Raw genomic sequence first — 23,167 nt, 5'->3', positions numbered from 1 at the left:
TTTTTTTTTTTTTTTTTTAAGGACAAATCCTTATTCTTCGTTTACATTATGTACAATTCATCAAATATTTCAAGATCTTATACTTTGAGATTGTAACTTTTATGCATCTCTTTTACAAATTCAAGATTTTACTTTGAATTATTTATATAGTACTTATAAGTTCATGTATAATCAGCTGTACATATACAAAATTACAAATACATACATAAATATGCTATTTTTTACAATCAACTTTGGTTTTAATTATATATTATATACTATTTTGATTCTATTTTGGGATTGTTTTTCTTTAAAAGTAATCAATTAGCAATTCAATTTTAAGTAGCAATGTTTTATTAATTTATTTTTAATTCTAAAATATATAAAAAAAATTAGCATTAATCAATAACTAAAAAAATTGTTTTTAAGTTAACAGCAATGGCATAAAATAACTCTAATCATTGAATTTAATAAAATAATCTGACACAATTTGATTGACTCAAATTAAGGTCGTCCATTTCAAGTGAAATGAATGGAATCCTTGTTCAACAATTGCATACATATATATATATATATATATGTTTGTTTTGTTACATGGATTGTTTAGTAATTGATGCTCAAAATTACGAATCTTTAGACTTTTAGTCAAGCTTTTCATTTTATGTGCTATTATTTACAAATCCCCAACTGCCTTCCCCAAATCTGCCTCCTTGTCAATGAGATTGGCTTTAATTATCCCAATAAATATTGTGTTTGTAAAATCACCAACAAAACCAATTCCTTAGGGCTTTTTTGCCACCTTTTGATATCAAGCAATTTTAGGTACATCCCATTCCCACCGAGTCAAATTTAGTGAAATGAAACAATTTTGTTAGACATAATAATTCCTGAAAAATAAAATAAGATAAAGGACATTGACCCATTCTTCTTTTCACTAGCCAAAAAGACAACCTTTTTAGGGTTGGCCAAGACTTAAAAAGTTGAGAGTCATTCTTCCCCATAATTTAATGCCTTAATCAAGATAAAAATATAATCTAACAACTTGCAACACTAATTTAATGTATTTGGATTTTATTTTCTGGATTACTTCTCTTTTGTGATCACATTTCATCGGTTGTTCATTCAACAACTTACACAAATAAACAATTCACATACATCTACTTTTTATATTTATTTTTTCCTAAAATAATACATATAGCATATATATATATATATATATATGTATATATATAAAATTGACCAACTCTAAATCTAATATCAAAGAATAAAAAAGATTTGACCTGGGAAGCCCCAATCAATATCACGTTGTGTGTGAACACCGAACGGACGAAAAAGGATCTTGCGTTTGTCTCGTGACAAAGGCGACTGAACCGGAGCCCCTCACGCTCTGCCTCTGACAATATGGAACCGACAACTGTCATCCACTCGCTTTTTTTTTTTTTCATTTTTTATTGCTATTATTTGAAAAAACAAAAATTATGATTTTAGAATTGATTTTCGTACGTGGACGATGACCTGGAAAGTCAAAACGTTGAATAAGAGCACCTATTCCATCAACATCGATTCTCTCTAATGTTAATAAGCAAGCCACTCCTCCTATACCCAATGGAAACCCAAATTATCTCTAATTTTATTCTCCTTTTAAAAAATAAAAAAAGAATTAGGTGGTTTTGTCTTTTGCTAGTTTCCTTTTTATCCATTATAATTTTGTATTATTATTATTTGTTTATTTCAATAATTTTGACAATTTGCCATGTCAAATATGCATCGTGGTTTGTGATGTAAGAAACTGTTCAACCTGGTCCTACAAAGATGATGATAGTAAAAAATAAATAAATAAAATCCTCTTTTATTATTATTATTTTTTCCATCTTTATCTATGTTTGTTTCAATTTTGACAGTAGATTGATTGCTATTAAAATATTTTGTCAATTAAAATATTAAAAATTTTAAAAGAATAAAATGCGTTAAAATACATTTTAAAATGTTAAAAAACCAAGCATGTATATATATATATATATATAATTTTTTTTTTTTTAAAAAAAAAAAGGCAAATAGAGGATCATATCGGTCAAAGACTCAAAAGATGGAAAAAGTTACATTACATTGCATGCTTCATCGTCATGAAATAGAAGGAAGCAAAGAGAATTGCTTTGAAGTTTCAGATATGAAAAATTACTGACTTTAATGAATAATACAAGATTAAAATGAAACTTTTAATGAATCATACAAGATTATAATGAAACTACCCGGATTTTAACCCCAAAAAAACTATATTTTATTTACAGGAAAAAGTAAAATAAAAAAGAAAAAAAGAAAAACTCTCTCTGTGTGGGTGGAGAGGAAAGAGATTCTTTCTATCTCTTTCTATACAGTATTAGAATCCCACAACCCTCTTCCGAAAAGCCAACACCCAATAAAAATTTTCTTAAAAAAAGAAAAAAAAAAAGTCTCAAGCCGGCCACCTAAGGTTTTTTATTTTTTTTCCCCTACGAGTCAGCAGCCACCGCCAACGGTGGCTCCGGCAGCGGCGGAGCTAGAAGAAGCCCAGTAAGAGCCCAAACTAGATGGGCCCTTCTCGGAAAAGCTATCCCTGGAATTAGAAGGACTCTGAATCTGATCAGCAGCAGTAGCAGTACCAGGAGGAGAAGAAGAGATACAACCAAGCTCTTGTAAACCCAAGAAGATATCCTCAGACATAACCATGTTTGGGATCAGAATATCATCTTCAATTTCAATATCTTCATTCTCATCGTCCATTATTTCCTCGCTTTCTTTGGAAAGCTTGTCCTCCGCCTGAAGCTTTGCAGTCTCTTCGTCAGTCTGCACTGTTAGTGGCGTGGGGGGAGAGAGGCTTGTACCGGAAAGCGGAGACGAACACGAAGGATTATTGGCTGCCATGGTGGATGATGGCTGATCGGTATCTTTGTCGGTGGTTTGTTTTTGATTGGCTGTGAATTTGGTTCGAGTACTGCCGGCGAGTGAGTTCCGGTGAGTAGGACGAGGATGAGTATGTTCGCCTGTGTATGTCACTATGAACATGTTCGGGTCCGTGTTGCTACGCTCCACTTGTTTTCTTGCTGCACATCCCTTTGAGCTACTGCACCGGTAATAATTCCTGAATTTTGAAAGAACAAATATCAGAGACTGAGAAAAATATTTTTTTTATGAATTTCCCGAGAAACAATCAGAAACCGGAAGAAAATTGAAAAAAAAAACAAAAAAAGAACAAAACAAAAAACAAAACCGAACCTTGGATATGGAGAACCCTTGATGGGTTTTTGACCGTATTTGCGCCATGCCCATAAATCACCAGAGAGATTCTCTTGTGTTACATGGCACACCATTCTTTTCTGTTGGCTCTTCCTGCAAATCAATACGAAAACAACCTTCTACGACTTTAGCGGTTGGACTTTGATGTAATTAATTTCGGCTATCCTTTTTAGGAAACTAGTAATCAGAAACGAAATTTAATGAATTAACATCGAAAATTAATTAATGAATTTACCTTTTTCTTGATCTGGGTGTTTGAGTTTGAGATTGCCCGATTGATAAACAACGAGTTGCAGCAGCGGAACTGGTCTCGGGCCTTTGAATTATCAATCCCTGCTGATCCCGAGCTTCTTGTTCAATATTTTGTTGCTCTTGTTTTGGCTGAGCCTGTGCATGTTTCACTTGTTTGTCTCCACTGAATCCTCCAAACCCAGAAATGTAGGATGCGGGAGAGAAGCGAGGCCGAATATTGGCGCTGATATTCAGTAAATTATTATTATCATGATGATGATGCTGTTGCTTCTGTTGTTGGCCACTAGTTTTTCCTCCAAATTCAGAAATGGAGGAATCTGGAATAACCACCCCAAGATTATTAGTGCTTGTTGTTGTGGTAGTGGTGGTGGTCGTGTGGTTGGAGAAAAAGGGCTCGTAGAATTGCTGTAACTCTTGGAAAGCATTGTTTCTAGGCTCAACAAGAAGATTTGGAAAAGAAAAAGGATCATCATTTTCCTCAAATTTCAGAGATGCCAAACAGGCCAAAGGGTCTTCTTCTTCTCCTTCGGTGGCACAAGTAGCACTAGTACTACTACTTATAGGGTATATGTTGTCATCGTCGGCAGCGGCGGCGGCTGTGGCCGTAGCAGTGTGTGTGGCCGATTTACAACTCCGAACCACGGCATAAAGATCCCAATCCTCTGCCATTTCCAGCACTATAAAAAGGGGATTTTTCGTATGCCTAGAAACTCTCGCCTACTCAATCTGAAGGTTTTTTTTTTTTTTTTTTTTTTTTTTTTAAGGCGGTGTAGCTACTGTTTAAAGCCAAATTGAAGAGAAGCAAATTGGCAAAACAAAGACAGACGGAGAGAAGAAGGGCATAAAGGACGGCGCTGACTTTTGGAAGAGTAAAATCAGACAATTTTTAGAGAGATTGGAGTGAGAGGAAATGGTGGAGCACTGACTTGGTAAATTGTTTAATTATTTATACTCACAGAAAAATAAAGAAGTATTTTTTATTAAAGAAGAAAAAAAAAAAAGGAAGAAAAAGCCAAATAGGTGGTATTACTATTTGTATTTTGTGAACTGAGCTGTGAGAGAGAAAGAAAAAGAGTGGTTTTTAGGAATAGTTAGTCATGGATTTCTCTACCTAAGGAAAGAAAGGAAAAAAAGAAAGCTTGTTGCTTTGCCTTTTGCATTGACTTTATGAAATTGTCAAAAGGGGGGTCCATAGGAAGGTGGCAAATTGAAAAGACTATGGTTGTATGGAAAGAGAAATCTATTATATGCTTTAACTATTCCCAACTTGTACTCGAAACCTTATTGGTCAAGTGTGGTTCACTCTTTGGGAGTTTTACTATGCTTTTTAGGTTTCACCACGCGCTTCGTATATGGCAATGAAATGCACCAGCCAATGAAATGGGTGCATTGGCCTGAGAAATAAATGTGTTGCATTCTTCTGTTCCACTCGAGCTGTAAAAAATTTTTTATAGTTTGGTTCACCTCACCCCTCCGGCCCCCCCCTAAACCCCTCTCCTCCTTCGAACATGGTGGCCACCTTTTCAAGTTACAAGACATTACTAATTTTTTTGTCTCCAAATTTAGTGCATGATCCTTTACCCCAAAAAAAAAATAAAAATATATATATATAGTGCATAATTTAATAATATTTGTTTTCCTGTATTTCAACATAAAGTCCATTGAATTTAATAAAGTTTTACTTACTCATACTAAAAAAAGTGAAAATACATCAGAAAAAAAAAAAAAAAGAAAATGTAACTTTTCGAATGGAGTTTTTCTTTTTAAATATTGTAGATGGAACCAAATACATTTATCTACATAGCAATCTCATATAATAATTCAGCACATATATATATATATATATCAAATATATATGTGTGTGTGTGAAGGTTTAATATAAGTATATAATAATTCAACATATATATAGATGTTTGATATAGTAAAAAATTTATGAAAAAGAATTTGAAAGATAATCATGTGTCCCTCAAATTTTTATCCAAAAGTCCCCTAACTGTGTGTGTGTGTGTGTGTGTGTGTGTGTGTGTGTGTGTGTGTGTGTGTGTGTGTGTGTGTGTGTCTAAGACAAACAACGTTTTGGTTATCATAAAACTTAAATGTAATGTTTGAATGTTATAATATTATTAAAAAGTGTTAGCATTATGAGACAAAATCAGTATTATAAACATTAAATCAATATCTAACGTTTTGGTTATCATAAAACTTAAATGTAATGTTTGAATGTTATAATATTATTAAAAAGTGTTAGCATTATGAGACAAAATCAGTATTATAAACATTAAATCAATATCTAATCCGAAAAGAAAAAGTCTCAGAACCCAAGACTAATTCTCACTTGACCATAACGATATTGATGCCAATTGAAACTTTTAAAATAATGAAAATAAAATTGGGAGTCTAAAACAGCAATTATACAAATATAAAATATATACATATAGGAATATTTTATGGTTTAAATTATTTGTACTCGTATTAAAAATTAATATTTTTTTTATAAAATTATCAATTTTATTATATATAATTTTTTTTTTTATTAATAACGTTTAAACACAATTCATAAACTCAAAATATTGATGCTTTTAACTATTAAAACTATCACGCGATTTCGATTTTATTGTATATGGATACTCGTGATTTTTCTTTTTTTAAGTATCAATTTGACACGGTCCATATCCGACGATCCATTGTAAAACTGATCTCTGTGTGTGTGTATCGTATGAAATTAAGGCAAAAAAAAACCAAAAAATTGATACGCGAGAAGGGATGCACGCGCTATGGTGTTGGCATAGTGTGAAAGCGTATAGTGCACTCATATGTTCCATTTGTTCATGGACATTGATAAGCAAGTCTCCACATCTACCGTACGCGCTTATAAGTGGTATAGTACATGCGTTGAGGACGTAAGGTGGACCCCACACAGATCCCATCCCTATTCAAAGCCTAATATTTCTTCCAAAAACCACCCCAATTTTTCCTCTCCCGCAATTCAATACTCAATATTCCAAATACGACCAAACCAAAACAGAGCAAGAGCGAATTCAATACAAAAGCACCTTATTTGGCACGCTACGCCCAGAGGCATCAGGGCTGTCCGAGGTTATACCGCGTGGAGCTGAAGAGAATGGTGACCATCCGATTAAAATCACATCTTAGCTTCGTTCTGGTGTTTGTGATTTGGTGAGCCCCACATCAACCCCAAGATAGGGACAGAAAGGGTAAAGAAAATTGTTCCCTTCCTAGTTGTCATTTATATACCAAGTTTGTGTTTCAATTCTTTTAGATGGTATAACTTTTTTCTTTTTTTCTTTTTTTTCTTTCTTTTAATGAGGTTCTGAGGAATCTCGAGCCGTTAAAAATGGGGTTTGTTAATAATTTAAAAAGTTTTGCCTTTTTATGTGGGAATCTTTATGCAATTTTAGCGGTCAGTGATTTGGAGTTAGTATGTGAGTGAAAAGCATGCCAATATAGTCTCTTCTCTCGCTGGAAGGGTAGGAAAATATCAGATGGGTGCAGGATCAGAATCATAAGGTGCTTCCTCGCAACAAAAAAAGGTGCTTCTATAAATGGATACCTTTATGATCAAAAAAGAAAGGATACCTTTTTTACACTTTGATTTATTTATTCATTTATTTGTAATATTTATATGAATAATTTGTCCAATGAAGTTCTAAACATTATTCCAAAAAGAAAAAAAAAAAAGTTTTAAACATGTAGCAAACCGATGTTTAAAATATAATTATTTTGTTTATGTGGAAACAATCTAATAATAAAATTATTTTTTTATAATAATTTTGAATATGAAATCCTATATCTTCAATTTCAGCAAAAAAAAGAATTATTGCTGGCAATAAAAAACTAGGTATAAATGTGTATATGGAGGCACATAATCATGATTCATGAATGAGTTTTTTTTTTTTTTTTTTTTTTTTTTTTTTTGAAATAATGGAATTTGTGGGTTTAGGAAGAGGCCCCCCCACCCATTGTTTTGCTAATGGAGTTTCATTGGCAAAATAGTGGCGATTAGAACTCATTGAGCAGTGTTAGTATAAATGATTTAATTATAAAGAAAAGTAAACTGAATAATTTTTAATTCAATCCAATAGGCAATAAAATATAAGTGAAAGAAAGGAAGCAATTGTGTCTCTGAGCATTCTTATTCAAGTTTATAATTGACAAATCCAAGATAAAGAAAATGATATGGCCACACTTTCAATAATGAAAAATGTTCCTTGAAATGATGTGAAAGAATTGCCTCCTTTTGGCCAACAAAAAGTATCTCATTAGTAAAAGGAAATTCAAATAATTAATAAGTCCACCAATTATCCCTCTCAAAAAACAAAAATGTCCTCCAATTATTTTTTCTTTTCAAAAGGTTGTCCTTTCTTTGCATGAGCTCAAAAACACAAAAAATGAAAACTACCATTGGAATATTGCATATGGGTTTCCTTATAAGCTGGAGCAAGACAGATGACAAACAAGAGCATCAAATATATTTAGTCGATGCAACAAAATCACAAGAATAATATGGACTTCCTACTAACATGTTTTGTTTTGTTTTATGAGTTTAGTCTCTCCAGTGGCAGAGACTCTCATAATTATTGTATTTATAAGATCATGTGAGAAGAAAAGAAAAGCACATTATGGTGAAATATTTAGGAAATAGTAAAGATGATTATCTATGTGGTTAATTTAATAAAATAAAAAGTCATATAACAATAATAATTTTTTTTAATTTATGAATTAAAGAATACCCATTGACATTCTTACTATATATATATTGATTCTGCTAGCAAACAAGAGATTGACTTATAATGGTAGGTACGTATCGATAAAAGGAAAAATTGATTGAAGTAAATATTATTTAAGAAAACATATTATCCTTACCTTAATTAGCCATGCTGAAGCCTTTTTTATTTTTATTTTTTATTTTTTATTTTTAAAGTAATAAATAAAGCCACGAACCCAAAAAAAGAAAAATAAAAAAAGAGTGTGGAAAATAGGGGCATAAGTCGTAAGCAAAGTTACATAAGCAGACTATAAAAAAGATAATTACAAAAGGAAGAATATTTTCTTTCTAGAAACAATGAAATAACCGTGCACAATGTGCTATTCTTTTGCTTGTCTTCCTGTCCGTTTCTGGGGAATAAAAAAAAAAAAAAAAAAAAAAAGCATTATGGAAAAGGCATATGTTAGAACTTGGGCTAATGATTCTGCATGTGTATATTTAATTAGAATGTCTGTCATGAAATTTGTGTATTGAAAATTGAACAAACATAACATGCATAAAATGTGTATATTGGATGGGATGTATTTCATTACTCCTTTAGCTTTCTTATTTGATCTTATGGTCCAGCATATTAGGGTTGGAATTGATTTAATTGCCTTTGAAAAAAATTTCATACCTAAGCTATAAATACATCATAATCCACGTCTACCAAAATACAAAATATAAATTCTAATAACTTTTGACATTCAAATTTCTCTCTTTTGACTTAAATGTTGCAGGGTTTTTTACTTCAATGATGAAGGCAGACATACAAACTTTGATTGTTGATTTTTACATCAACATATTAATTATAATATAATGAACAAAATTAAATTAAAAAAGATTAGTGAGGAAGTCTGGAAGGTGCTTCGTGGGAAACACTAAAGTCTGGGATGCAAATTGGGTCCACCACTACTTCCTCAGCTGCAAAAAATTCATTCCCTTTTTGTAAGGAGGTCCATAAATACTTCGGGGAATAAGATATCTGATTTGTAAGTTTTTATGTATTTGTCTTTTTGTTTGGTTGGTTCCTACCTAGTTTTGTTATGTCAAAACACATTACACAATCCTCTAAATTGAAATAAATAAATAATTGAATATAACATAATCTTAACTAAATTATGAAAATTCTATAGTATGAATGTGAGTATATATGGATATGAGGAGGCTTAGGGAGTTGGTTGATGAGGATCTCATTGCCAAATTGACCCAAAACTTGAAAGGCAGTGTACATGTCTAATCTTGTCACTGGCCAAGACTAAAGTTATGATGTTTAGGAGGCTATACATTCTTGTGGTCTGGCTACTTTGATTAGACATGAAGGTTAGACGGGTGATTGATGGATGAACGTGTAACCAACAAAAAAACATAAAAAGTATACATGTGGATAATTTTTCTATGATGCTGCAGCAAATTTTAATTTGCAATATCTACATTCAGACCACATGTGTTTGAAAAAAATTCAACAAATATAATGCTTATGTGAATTGCGAATTTTAATTTATGAATATCCATATTATTAAAAAACTATAAATGTGGAAGAACTATATGCATATGCTTTTTTAAAAAAAGAAAAAGAAAAAAAGAAGAAGATAACATACTATTTAATGTATATTTAAAAGTTAAAAATTTAAAGATGTCTACCTAATAAAGTATATATATATATATATCTATATATAGGTTGATGACAGTGTGTTTGGAGGGCTTAAAGGTGGATAAGACGAATGATATGATTGTCCTCGTCATTGTCAATAACACATAAATTTTCTACATATACAGTTCTCATCCATTTCAGCTATATGAGTATGAGAGAGACAGAGAAGTGGGTTTGGCAAATTGGGAGAAAAGGGAAAGAAGAGAAAGGAGGGGTGGTCGACTAATGAGTTAGGCAAAAGATGGAGAACATGTAGAGATAAACATACATTTGTTATCAATACAAAAAGCCAAGATTGCGATATCTAATAACCAACTTTACCTCCTCCCACTACCATCATTTTATTTCTTTTGTCGAAAAAAATTCATCTATCTAGACCTTTCCTTTATTCATCATTGTTAAGAGAGAGATAGAGAGAGAGGAGAAAAAAAAATTGGAAAAAAAGATGACTACGCACCATGCACTTTTTATGGTTTTGGGGGAAAAGAAGTGCCACAAACTAGAGGAGATTAGTTGGGGGTGGAGGGACAGAAAGAGCACCAAGGGAACCATTTCCATCTCTACCACCAACATGTTTATTTATTTTATAGTAGTAAATATTCTTGAGCTGCATCATTATTATTTAACTTGGTTAGTAGTAGCAGTAGTAGTAAGAGTAAGTAGTGAACATGTCCACACATTTTTGGCCTTCGTTTGTGCCATCTCCATCATATTATATCCTTGTTTGATTCTTACTATTGATGGGAAAACCCCATCCGGATATCCACTCAAAAGGCCCCACATTTCTTCTTTTTAGCTCTGCTTTGGATTATAATTCCATGACCCACCAACACAGGTCACAGACTCGCCGCTCGTGAACCAAAGGCCAAAGACGCAACAATATATCTTTTTTTGGCTTTCTTACGATTCTTCATTCTTCTCGTGGTGCCAAATCTTAAAATCTAATCCTGAAATCTTTATTTTTTTTTAAGAGTCAATGGAAAATATAAAATAAAATAAAATCCACGTGCAAATATAAAAATAATATTTCTGCAATATTCAAAACAATAATACTGATGGAGATTGTTTCACAATATTATTTGAATTGACTAGTTGCTGCTCAACTCAAGGCGAAGTTTAAACACCACATATACACAGATATCGACTTGATAATTTAGCATTCTCTAACTTTTTACCCTTTTTTTTTTTTTTTGTTTGCCAATTAGTATTGGAGAAAATCTCCTAGCATTCCATTGACAGCACTCTTTACAAGTTACAACTACAATATGACATGCATGCATGCAGCATCATGTTGGAGACTTTTTCATTTCTTCTTTCAGGAAGGGGGAAGGTTCACAAATAAATATCGACAATTAAGATTTAAACAAAATTGTGTTGTCAGTGAGGCCCGCCCTTTAGTTGTTTCCTCTGCGAACCCATCTAGCTGAACCTGTCTTTGCCATGCCGGAATAGTAATCACCCACATTTGCCACAAATAGCGGATCCCTATCTTCAGGTTTGAACTCCTCGTTACTACTACTTGTACCAGCGGTATTTCCCTGATCTATCTGCTCCAACTCTTTGGTTAAATCTTCCATTGTCTTCTTTAAACTGGCTTTACTCATCTGCCCAGCCTCACCTGTTGAAATGCCAACCATTGTAATCTTTGGAAGGAATGGATTTGGCCGCGTGTTTTGCTTTATCCATTCACTTGAGCTTTCATTTTGGTTCTTTTGTTTTGACCATTGAGGACTAAACCAATCTCCAAAAGGAAACTGAAAATAAGGTCTGTTTCCTTGGTTGGTTTGAACATCATCTTTAGAATTAAGCTCTGAAGTCCTATTGTGCAGAATATCTTTACGATTGTTTGTGATTTCAGGGTTGGCTAGGCATGCGATTGATTTGGAGGCTCTCAGAAAAGAAGCCGCACTTCTGCAATAGAAAGGACATGATGCTATAAAGTCAAAAAAGAATTTGGGAAACTGTTCCTTAAAAACTTTATTGAAAGAAACATTCAATAATCTTCACAGGAAAAATGTGAAAAGAAGTGGCACAATGAGGTGACAACAAGGGAATCATTCTAACAATTGATACAGATCATGTCATCTCTATGCAGCAAACCATATCTATATCCAGTATTGGATTAGGTTAGGAAAAACATAAAAACATTGGGTTTGACCATGAACAAATGCATCCAACACATCGTATATAATCATTTCAAAACCAAAATCACAGAATACATGCATTCACCTAGAACCAGTCCTAGTCTCAAAATTTAGTGGTGGACACGAATTGTACTCACCAAGGGATGTGGTGGACAATGTAGCAAGTACTTTCAAAAAATATAAGCATCAAATAATTTCTAGCAGGCATGAGTGGTTTCTTTGTGCACATAGTCTTACGTATACTCAACTTACACCAGGAAAGTCTTATCATCATGGATATTAAATGCAGATACATGTTTCCAAACATTGATATCAATGAGCAAGTAGAAAACTGCCATAGGAAGTACCTTTTCTCAAAAGAGTCAACCAAATAAGGGAACTTTGGTTGAATGCCAGTAGCTTTCCGTAACCACCTATTACCAAGGAGTACTTTATCAACAGCATAAAGGAGCTGCATCTCAGCAGCTTTTGAAATAACGCTCAAAGGTATCGCTGGGTGGCCCATCTCATCCAGCACTTCTTGAACCTGTCCAGAAAGTTATGTTGTCAATTATCACTCCAGTCTGGTACTACATAACAAGCAGGGAAAGAAATAAGGTCTATCATATTTTCTGAGGCAGCTAATATATATGGACAAACCAATATGCTGTCCATTCTAGCTAGCATATAAATGACTATACAAAACCAATTTCGTATCACATGCTTTTCTAATTCACAATCATTATTGGAAGCTGTTACTTCACTGAATATTCCTGTTGTGTATACATATATATATATATATATATATATATTTTTTTTTTAAGGTCAATTCCTGTTAAGTATGTTTTATGTTTTCTAAATATATGCAAGTTTGGTCCACCTCTAAACAGCGTAAGCTTTTCAGGTTCATGTATCTTAAATTGGTAAAAGAGCCATGGTTATCAATTTGGTCTTGCATTCAAATAATTGAGTAAATTACTGTTAAGTATGTTTTATTTTGGCTAAATATATGCAAGTTTGGTCCCACCTCCAACAAGCTTTTCAGGTTCATGTAACTTTAAATGGTAAAAAAGCCATGGTTATCAATTTGATCTTGTGTTCAAATAACTATGACCCCCTGTTCTAGTAGTATCTCTACTCAGGAAAACATAAGGTCTGCATTTGTTTCCAGTTATTGGGCTAGTCTACTTCCTAAATGCTCAAATTAAGGATTGATGGTAACTTAAACGATTCTCAAAGCCAGAAAGTTGCTAAATCAGAATAATTCTAAAAATAATAATAATAATAAAAAAATCCATGATAATCTTGGCCAAATAATGCCTTTCTGACTTTGGGATTGCAAAACAAGACAATTAAATTCCATTACCTCTGGAGGCTCCCACATACTGTCTCCCATCTCTTCAATCACTTCTGCTGCCAAGTTATCATCAATCACATCCCGTCGACGCTGCATGTTCCGAGTTTGAATTAAACCATGGAAATGCTGATCAACAGATTCTTCAAGAATGTTATCCAGCATGTTTTTATCAAAGAAGTAGGGAGTATACCTGATGGAATAAACCAATTGAGCATTAGAAATTCGAACTAAAACCATATTTCTTTTTACAGGGAAATGAAAGAAACTTGATAAAAGCTGTGCTGCAATAAAATAAAGGGAAAAAAAAGAAAAAAAAAAAAGAGGCTTCTGTTGAAATCAAAAATCATCCTAGAAATTTCATTATTTAATGCGAGCTACAAAGTGAGCTGAAAAATAGCGTTTTTCAAGTTTCCAACTGGTAGGATGTGGGATTATAATAAATTCCAAAAAGCATAGTTGAAAAAACATAGACCGACAGGCAGACTTGAATACATGCAGAAAACTTAAACAAAGGGGACTTCCAATCCTGTCCACATTGTAAGATAAATTTTATCAGACTATTCAGTAAAACTAATACAATCATTTCTTTTGATAAGAGATGATCAACAAAAAGAGAAACACACGTCTTAATCCTAATAACAATAAACAAAAATAAAACAGTGAAAGAAAGGACGCACCATTTGATTCCATCTGTAGTTGCTATAGCAATATCCAAATTTTGAGCACTGAAAACTGGAACACCATCGACCTTTTTGTATCCAGGATTCTGGGGTATTGTCTTAAGTAGTTTGTTGGCTGCCTTGACCTGGAGGAGTAGCAAAGTTTTAAAGGGAAATGAAAAATATATTATAACAGATGGTCAACATGTTAATGCATACCTGTTTCTCATTTGGAACAAACTGGAATAAGTGAGGTTTTTCCTGCATAAAACACATGGAAAAACATTTAAAAATTCATCCCATGAGACAAAAATGAGACGTAACTAAAAAGAAATCCCAAACTTGGAACATTATATACCAGAAATGGGCATACTTTTCTGTCATATCACATCCAAAAGACATGGGCATATTTTCTTTCCATAACTTCACAGCTAAACAAAAATGATGCATAAATTCTATATGAGGAAAGTAACCTAAAAAAAACGTGTTCCAACTAATTTGGTTGGCCACGACTAGCTTCTCGTGCCATTTTAATATGTTAAGGAAATATTTTCATGCGTTAATGCATCTTTACTATAAATGATTATGCCGGATGAGTATTTTTTTATTTTCAGGCTCTAGCCATACGCCCCTTATGTTTATCCCTTGCACCAAGTTTTCAAATCACTGCCAACTCATATCATGTTTTTTTATGACATAAAAAAAATAAAAAAATTCAGGTTTCAAATTCAAGAACTTTATTCTCTGGACTAAGGCTTGACTACTAAGCAGGTCCTTTATGTTTGAAGATCTATGGCCTAGTTTCCAGCTACTAAAACAATAAGCATAGCAACAAGCCAGTCAAACACCAGCTTTAGGCAAGGCTGGCCTAGTCAATTCACTAATATGTATCCAAAAAACAACCAAAGATAATGAACACAGATAGTGCATGTTACAACATAACACATAACACTTCAACACAATAGGTAACAACAATCATAGCAGCGAGTCGGTCAAACACCAGCTGTTACTAAGGCTCACCTAGTCCATTCACAAAATATGTATTAAAAAGAAAAACCAAACAAAATGAATACAGATAATGCATGCTACAACACAACACTTTGAACAATAGATAACAAAAACAGCAACACAATACTCCTATAATTCAGGAAAGTAATATTTCCACGTCAATAAACATAAGCCATACCATCCAAAAAAGTGTGATAAATATGGTCCTAAAACTATTGCTCCTCTTCTTCCTAAATTCCAAGCCTATAAGCGGCTCGCAGCATGAGGATGTATTGCAAGATGAAAACCAAATGAGATGAAGTACATAAAAACAATAATAAAATGAAATAATCACTAAAGAAAACAAGAGATGAATTCAACCACCCAATTGATCTACGTATGTAAACATAGATAGAGTTATCCATTTGAAAAGGAGAACAGTACCTTGAAATGCTCATATGCTAAATCAAGACGACAGGCACCCACCACACCACTTGGAATGTTCAGCCGTTTGACATATGTCACTAACAACAAAATTTCAGTCAAATATTTGTACAAATTTATACGATTAATGATAATAAAGAGAAAAAAAAGGGGAAAAGAATTAGAAATTGAAACACGCAAGCGACCTAATAAAGTTTACACTGCAGTTAAGCAGAGTAACAGACTTTGCGTTTCTAGCACCTGCGATACAATTAATTGAATAGACTGAAATCTTAAATCTGAATTAAGTTGTACATCTGAATAATTTCCTCAGCAGAGCAAATTTGAATCAAGTTCCACAAACAAATAGAAACAGTTTGGTTCTAAACGAAAAAGGAACCAAGCTTTAAACATTCTTTAACCAAGCGTCTCCTATGAAACATAGACATACAGGATACCACTATGGAGGCAAATGAGAAAGCAGAAAGAAAAATAAGCACAACCCCATTAAAGAATAGTACCTGCATCTCCTAAATCCATAAAGAAGCGGAACACGGGACCCTTCCTCTCACTCTTTGTGATCGTTGAAAACATCTTCTTAAGCCACTCAGGGGTTCTACATATTGAATATAAACGGAGTAAAAAGTATGCAACACAAGAAGGAAAAAGCCAAAAAAAAGACCAAAACCTGCATCTCCATTATTTCCAAGTTTACAAGTTCGAAGCACTGAGCTATTACTAAGCAAAAACTGGACAACAGCAAAAGCAAAGGCATTCCTATTCTTAAATATGCTAAAGAATCAACAAGAAAACGGCCAAAAATGAAAACAATAAAATTGCCCAGATGAACTAACAAAAGGGTCTTAGTCAAAACACTACATTTACATTTTAAGCGTATAGAAAGATAAATGAAGTTGCTCAAATAATTTGATTAAAAAGAAAAAAGTTGGACAGAAAAAAAAGAAAAAAAGAAAAAAAAAAACCAGACTTTGGGAACCAATAAGCTATAATATAAAGCACAAGACAGCAACAAACCTTTTGGAAATAAAGGGTATGTCGAAGTGGGTAGAGACGGCCATTAAACCAGTACCGGAGAGGTCACACATACTGAAGACCTGGCCCACGAAAGCGGGTCCCCCACCCTTGGGATTTGAGTTCAGCCCGGCAATCCTAACCGCCGATGGGAAAGCGGAGCTGGATTCCGACGAGGTCGAGGCATCCTTGATAGCCGACTTGGGTGGTTGAACCGGGTCGGGATTGGAAGACGAGTCGAAGGTGAGTGGCTTAGGTGAACCGGGGATGAGGAGGGGAAAAGAGACTCTCGAATGGTACGACGTCGTTGTAATGGAGGGTTTGAAGAAAGAAAAGAGGTTGGTGGTGGCGGCGATATGTTTGGTTTGGTTTTGACGGTGGGTTGGCTCCGTTTGGGAGGCCATGTGTGCGTGAGCCAGTGAGCTTTTCTTTGTTTTTCTGTGATGACGATGATGGCGAAGACGAAAGAGACGAGGATTTTATTGGGATTTTGTTATTTTTTGTTTAATTTTCCCATACTATTTATCTAGAAATAATAAATAAAAAAAAAAGTTGGGGACAAAAATAATAGGTCCACTAGATATATATTCCTAGTAAATTTTACATTCAATTTTCGGAACAAAAATATAAATTCATTTTTAACATGTGCATGTTGTATGAATATTTTTTAACTATAAAAAAAATATACAAATTTGATTCACTTTAATATTTTAAAAAAACTTTATAACTTTATTCTATGTTTTTAAATATATATATATATATATATATATATATATTTTTTTTTTTTTTTGTGTTTGTAGATATTTTTAGTATTTTATCATTGCTATTTTCGTAGAAGACTTTATCTATACTTACTGAAATTCTGCTAGTAATACAATTATATTATAATCCATGATTTTTTTCCCTAAAAATATCCATAATTTTTTTAAAAATAATAATTATTGTGGAGATGATGCATTATGTATCACTTTAGGCATATCGTTAGATCATTTTTTCCTTAAAAAGTAATTAATCATATGATAACAATTAATCAAAAATAATCATATGATGACAAAATTTAATTAATCATAAATTTTATTTTAGACAAATTTATTTATAATTTTATGATTAATTTTAAAACATAAAAAAGGGAAGGTAACATCATTTTAATGCTAATTCATTATTTTACAACATAATATTGATGACTTGGCACACATCTAATGGTTGAATTATGTCATACCAAAATTGAACCAAATTGAGTGCTAGCATCAAATATTAAGACGAATAAACCAAATTAATTTGTAGAGGGAAAAAAAAAACATTTTTTTTTCTGTTTCTATTTCTTTAAAGACGAATAAAAAGAATCTTTAAAATTTACGTAAATTATTAGTAAATAAATTTCCAATTTTTTAGATTAAATTTTAACTATAACGTATTTTTCAACAGGATTTATTTTACTATAAAGTTTGAAATAGAAAGAAGTTATTTTATTGTTGGATGCAGAAAAGAAAAAGAAAAAGAAAAAATCTATACCGACAAGAGAGAGAATCTGAAAAATAAAAATAAAAATGCAAGGGGTAGATTTGGAAGGCCGCGTAGAAAACCCTTCATTGACGTCTACGTTTCAATTTTTTGGATCTCAAACCCGAAAATAAAACCCCAACACTATCCCTCGCATTGCCATCTTTCTCTTAAGTCGCGCCAGCCATCGTGAACAACCAGACCCAGAGACAGATCGCGACCTCGATTTCTGTGTTTCCTGGTAATTCATGAACACATACATACATATATATGTGTATATATATATACATACATATATAGCTATTGGAATTATGATTAAAATTTGGCTGAGCTTTATTTCTTCTTCCTGGAGTGCGAATTATTATTGATTCTTATTGTTTTTTCCGTTTTGAATATTGGGTTTTAATTTTTTTTTTTTTTTTTTTGTTTTTTGGTCCTCTGCTAATATTTGTCTATAGTTAAGCTGTTTTTGAGAGGTTTTTGAGTGAGTCTATTGAAAAAAACAAAAAAAGAAATTTTGACTGATTGCTATACTGTTAAATCTTCGCCACTCCAATTTGTGGATGGTTAGGTTTATCTGTGCTATTGGTATTCAAAATTGGGTTTTCTTCAGTTTGCTTATTGTTGTTAAACAGATTCATTGGACAGGTTTATGGTGATAAAGCCGATGTGTTTTCAATTTGTTATGTTGTTGTAGTTGTTAATATTAGAAGGTTGAAACAATTTTTGGTTCCTCTTGTTATAATATGTCTGAAGCATTTTTTTTTTTTTTTTTTTTCCCTGTTGGTGAATGTTATTATGTCTGAGGCTGATTCTTAATTATAGTGAAAATGAGTAATAAGGTATAACATTTATATACGAAATCCTTGTAGGAAGGAGGTAGCCATGGCTGCTTCAGAAGAGAATAGTGCTTTGTTCCCAATTTTTGTCTTGACAATAATGGCGTTGCCATTAGTGCCTTACACTATTCTAAAGTTGTGCCGTGCTGCCTCAAAGAAAACAAAGACTATTCACTGTCAGTGTTCTGAATGCTCTCGTTCGGGGAAATATCGCAGGTCAATATTTAAGCGGGTGAGCTTCTTCATCGTTCATGAAAATTTCTCTATCTTTTTTCTTATTTATTTATTGATTTATTTTTTTCCCTTCATTGTATTTAGAGTTCAATTTTACTGATATAATTATGGTGTATTTATTTTGCAGATTTCAAACTTTTCAACATGTAGTAACTTGACATTAGTAGTTCTTTGGGTTGTCATGATTGTCCTTGTATATTACATTAAAAATATGAGCCGTGAGGTAAATATTATATCTGAACTTCGACTGCAATGCTAAATATGGCATGTAATTGATGTTTACTGTTCTCTTTTGATATTTTCATTCTTCTTATTTGCTTAGTTATGATTTTATATCAGGTCCTAATCTCTTACTTCTCTATGCTTTGTGCTGCATGTCAGTGGTAGAAACTTACCTTTCATTAATTTATTCAGATTCAAGTTTTTGAGCCATTCAACATTCTTGGATTGGAGTCTGGAGCTTCTGAGTCAGAAATAAAGAAGGCATATAGAAGACTCTCTGTACAATACCATCCAGATAAAAATCCAGATCCAGGTTGAAGGTCTTTTAGTTCTCAATTTGAGCATGCTTAATTGACTGATCTTAATAATGACAATCTCTCATGCTAATGGTCTTTGTTTCTTTTCTTTTGTTTTTTAGAGGCGCATACATATTTTGTGGAGTACATAGTTAAGGCTTATCATGCTTTGACTGATCCAGTATCTCGAGAGAACTTTGAAAAATATGGCCATCCAGATGGCAGAAAGGTAAATACAAGTCATTTGGTGGAAAATGGATTTTAGCTTGTCTTTGATTTTTCTCCAATAGCAGTGATTTATATAAGCTTAAACATGTTTTGCAACTTAAGGTGATTCGTTGTTGAAACAGGGGTTTCAAATGGGCATAGCTCTTCCGGAGTTCCTGCTCAAGATTGATGGGGCATCTGGTGGAATACTTTTACTCTGGATTGTTGGCGTTTGTATTCTTTTACCATTGGTGATAGCTGTTATCTATCTTTCAAGGTCGGCAAAATACACCGGCAATTATGTGATGCATCAAACACTGTCCACTTATTATTACTTCATGAAGCCTTCTTTGGCTCCAAGGTATTTAATTTCTTTAGAGGCTTGTTTACCATTAAGGTTGTCTGGAAACTAAATTCTATGTTCTGTTCCAATAAAATTCAATTTTTGCCCATTGAATATGAGAATTTGAAAAGTTAGCTCTTCTCTATTATTATTTTGTTGTGTAGTTAAATCACTAAATGCAAATTTGAAGTTCAATTAAATCAACAGCATATAATAATTATATCTTGCTTGGTGGTTTGATGTACTTTAACCAATTTTTAACTGAGACTGAAATAACTTGATTGCACAGCAAAGTTATGGATGTCTTCAATAAGGCTGCTGAATATATGGAAATTCCAGTTCGTAGGACTGACAATGAACCCCTTCAGAAGCTTTTCATGCTAGTTAGGAGTGAGTTGAATCTGGACCTTAAGAACATTAAGCAAGAGCAGGCAAAGTTTTGGAAGCAGCATCCTGCCATTGTTAAGGTGATTCATGCAACAAAATTGGGTTATATTTAAACTAATGATTTACTGATGGAGGACAATATATATACATGCTTATTTTTGTGCCTTTTCTATTCAGACAGAACTGTTGATTCAAGCTCAGTTAACTCGGGAGTCTGCTTCTTTATCTCCATCTCTGCAAGGTGATTTCAGACGTGTATTAGAACTTGCACCTCGCCTCCTTGAAGAATTAATGAAGGTGATCCCAGATTTATTTTCTTTCCTATATTTAGTAAAATCTAAAATTAGTGCTGCTGGTACTTAGCTGTTGAAGAAACACAAACACACATGATTTTCAGTTTTCAAGTTTAGTTAAGTGGCTGTGTTGTTCGAGAATGTTCTATTTGTTCCTGTCTCAGAACTGAATAACTTGTTGGAACAAACTTTTTTTCTTTTTTTTTTTTGTGGGTGAATAATAACTTATTAAGTAGTCTTTTATGTGCCGCTTGCTATTCATGATATATTTACTGTTTGAAGACCCGTTCACTTGTTTTAATTATTTTTCACTCTGTACAGATGGCAGTCCTACCGCGCACTGCGCAGGGGCATGGGTGGCTAAGACCTGCTATTGGGGTTGTGGAGCTCTCTCAGTGTATCATTCAGGTGATGTGTTTTTGACGCTAATTTGTTTGATAAACTTTTACCATTCCTTGTAATATTGCCATCTTAAACTCTGATTAACCATGTGTTTATTATGTAAATTGTTTCAATTGTTTTTGTTTTGTCATCAACTCTCCTCGGCTCTCTCCACATATGTGTGGGCAGGAATAGTGCAATATGCATCATGGTGCTTCAAATCTGTGCTAACTCTTGATTTTTTTTTTTTTTTCCCCAATACGATTGCCTGTAATGCAGGCTGTTCCTCTCAGCACAAGGAAGACTACTGGAGGATCCAGTGAAGGCATTGCTCCTTTTCTGCAGCTGCCACATTTTAGTGAGGCTGTTGTGAAAAAAATAGCTAGAAAGGTAACTCTAGAACCTTTGTATCATATTTTATTCAAGTGCAATACGTTATGCATTCATGTAGCTTTGTAGAACTATATTGCTGCCCCTGAAGATCTTAATTGGAAACTTTTTAACGTTAGGAACTTGTGATGTGCTGTTTATTATGTGCATTTGGCCATTGCACATCTGTGATAAAATTTTCTGGAAAATATATTGAGTTCTTCTGTTACAAATATTTGCATGCTAATACTCATTCCCTCATTGTGAGATTTAAACTTTTTACATGAGATCATTTTTTATCGTGAAGTTGTTTTGGCTTTATTGTTAAGTTCTTTTTTGATCGTGAAGTTGTTTTGGCTTTAAAAATAAGTTTAAACATGGTTCTGTATGTTGTTGAGACTGAATGAACAATAAATTTGAATGAAGTTTGTTTTGGTGTTGCCCATTTCTCCTCCTAATCCCATTCATAATCCTGTTTTCTGCCTTTTGATCTTTTCTTTAAAGTTTTCTGGTTCTTTATTGTAGAAGGTGAGAACGTTCCAGGAACTTCAGGATATGAGCCTGCCAGATCGTGCTGAGCTGCTTGCTCAAACTGCTGGTTTCTCTTCTGCTGAAGTACAAGATGTTGAAGTGGTGGTTGATATGATGCCTTCTATAACAATTGATGTTACCTGTGAGACTGAAGGTGAAGAGGGTATACAAGAAGGTGATATTGTCACTGTTCACGCATGGGTATCACTTAAACGTGCTAATGGCCTTATCGGTGCTTTACCCCATGCTCCCTATTTCCCATTTCACAAGGAAGAAAATTACTGGTTTTTGCTTGCAGACACAGTGTCTAACAATGTATGGTTCTCCCAGAAGGTTAGTTTCATGGATGAAGCTGCAGCTATTACTGCTGCTTCCAAGGCAATTGAGGAGACAATGGAGGGATCAGGAGCAAATGCGAAGGACACTGGTGTTGCTGTCAAAGAAGCTGTTAAGAAAGTCAAGGATGGGGCTAGACTGGTTATGGGCAAGTTCCAGGCCCCGTCGGAAGGGAATTACAATTTGACTTGTTACTGTTTGTGTGACTCGTGGATTGGTTGTGATAAAAAGACAACCTTAAAGCTAAAAATTTTGAAACGAACCCGGGCTGGCACTCGTGGTGGTATTGTGGCAGAAGAGGGACCTGTTACAGAGGATGGTGTTGAAGAGGAAGAAGAGAATGAAGAGGAGTATGATGACTACGAGAGTGAGTACAGTGAAGATGAGGCAGATCAGCAGGATACAGAAAAGAAGGGTGCGGCTACAAATGGCACCGTTCATAAAAAAGGCTCGAGCTCAGAAAGTTCTGGCTCAGATGAGGAGTGAAACACAGCTTATTTTATCAATGAAACCATAGACTTATAATATTTTCATATTTGTTCTTTTGGTCACCACAGGGATAGTGTGTGCCCACCTTTGATTTACGACTTAGCTGTAAGTTTTGATAGAGAGTATAGACGTAAGGTCAAAAATACATTTCAGCCTGTAGACTAATTAATTTTTTCTCCTCTTTTTCTTTTTCTTCTTTCTTTTCTTAACGAGTGAAATTTTGGGAGTCAATGGCA

General features: G+C 33.5%; 3 protein-coding genes across 4 annotated transcripts; 1 reads left to right on the top strand and 2 right to left on the bottom strand.

The window, feature by feature from the left end:
• Positions 1–2,147: 2,147 nt before the first annotated feature.
• Positions 2,148–4,799, bottom strand: LOC107414664 (probable WRKY transcription factor 27). Its single transcript, XM_016022820.4, has 3 exons — positions 3,488–4,799; positions 3,232–3,345; positions 2,148–3,097 (listed from the first exon to the last, which is right to left on the bottom strand). The coding sequence occupies exons 1-3, from the start codon at positions 4,171–4,173 to the stop codon at positions 2,476–2,478; spliced, it is 1,422 nt and encodes a 473-aa protein (XP_015878306.3). The 5' UTR covers positions 4,174–4,799; the 3' UTR covers positions 2,148–2,475.
• A 6,115-nt stretch (positions 4,800–10,914) lies between these two features.
• LOC125421392 (uncharacterized) lies at positions 10,915–17,028 on the bottom strand. The gene is made up of 8 exons (XM_048470312.2): positions 16,508–17,028; positions 15,994–16,088; positions 15,494–15,573; positions 14,282–14,323; positions 14,081–14,208; positions 13,413–13,593; positions 12,415–12,593; positions 10,915–11,834 (listed from the first exon to the last, which is right to left on the bottom strand). Exons 1-8 carry the CDS (start codon positions 16,906–16,908, stop codon positions 11,318–11,320), a joined length of 1,623 nt encoding a protein of 540 aa, XP_048326269.1. The 5' UTR covers positions 16,909–17,028; the 3' UTR covers positions 10,915–11,317.
• A 1,022-nt stretch (positions 17,029–18,050) lies between these two features.
• LOC107409446 (dnaJ protein ERDJ2A) lies at positions 18,051–23,122 on the top strand. Of its 2 annotated transcripts, XM_048469654.2 has the most exons (11): positions 18,054–18,245; positions 18,877–19,075; positions 19,205–19,300; positions 19,492–19,612; positions 19,718–19,824; positions 19,946–20,163; positions 20,435–20,612; positions 20,710–20,829; positions 21,147–21,233; positions 21,486–21,596; positions 22,101–23,122. In XM_048469654.2, the coding sequence occupies exons 2-11, from the start codon at positions 18,890–18,892 to the stop codon at positions 22,926–22,928; spliced, it is 2,052 nt and encodes a 683-aa protein (XP_048325611.1). In that variant the 5' UTR covers positions 18,054–18,245; positions 18,877–18,889; the 3' UTR covers positions 22,929–23,122. The 2 variants fall into 2 exon arrangements, with proteins under 2 accessions (XP_060676034.1, XP_048325611.1); XM_060820051.1 differs by lacking the exon at positions 19,205–19,300 and having other exon boundaries at positions 18,051–18,245.
• Positions 23,123–23,167: the final 45 nt, after the last annotated feature.

This window comes from Ziziphus jujuba, chromosome 8 (genome assembly GCF_031755915.1).
Source record: "Ziziphus jujuba cultivar Dongzao chromosome 8, ASM3175591v1".
In the NCBI taxonomy this organism is placed as follows: Eukaryota; Viridiplantae; Streptophyta; class Magnoliopsida; order Rosales; family Rhamnaceae; genus Ziziphus; species Ziziphus jujuba.
The sequence above is the reverse complement of the archived record's forward strand: the minus strand, read 5'-3'. Positions and strand labels throughout refer to the sequence as shown.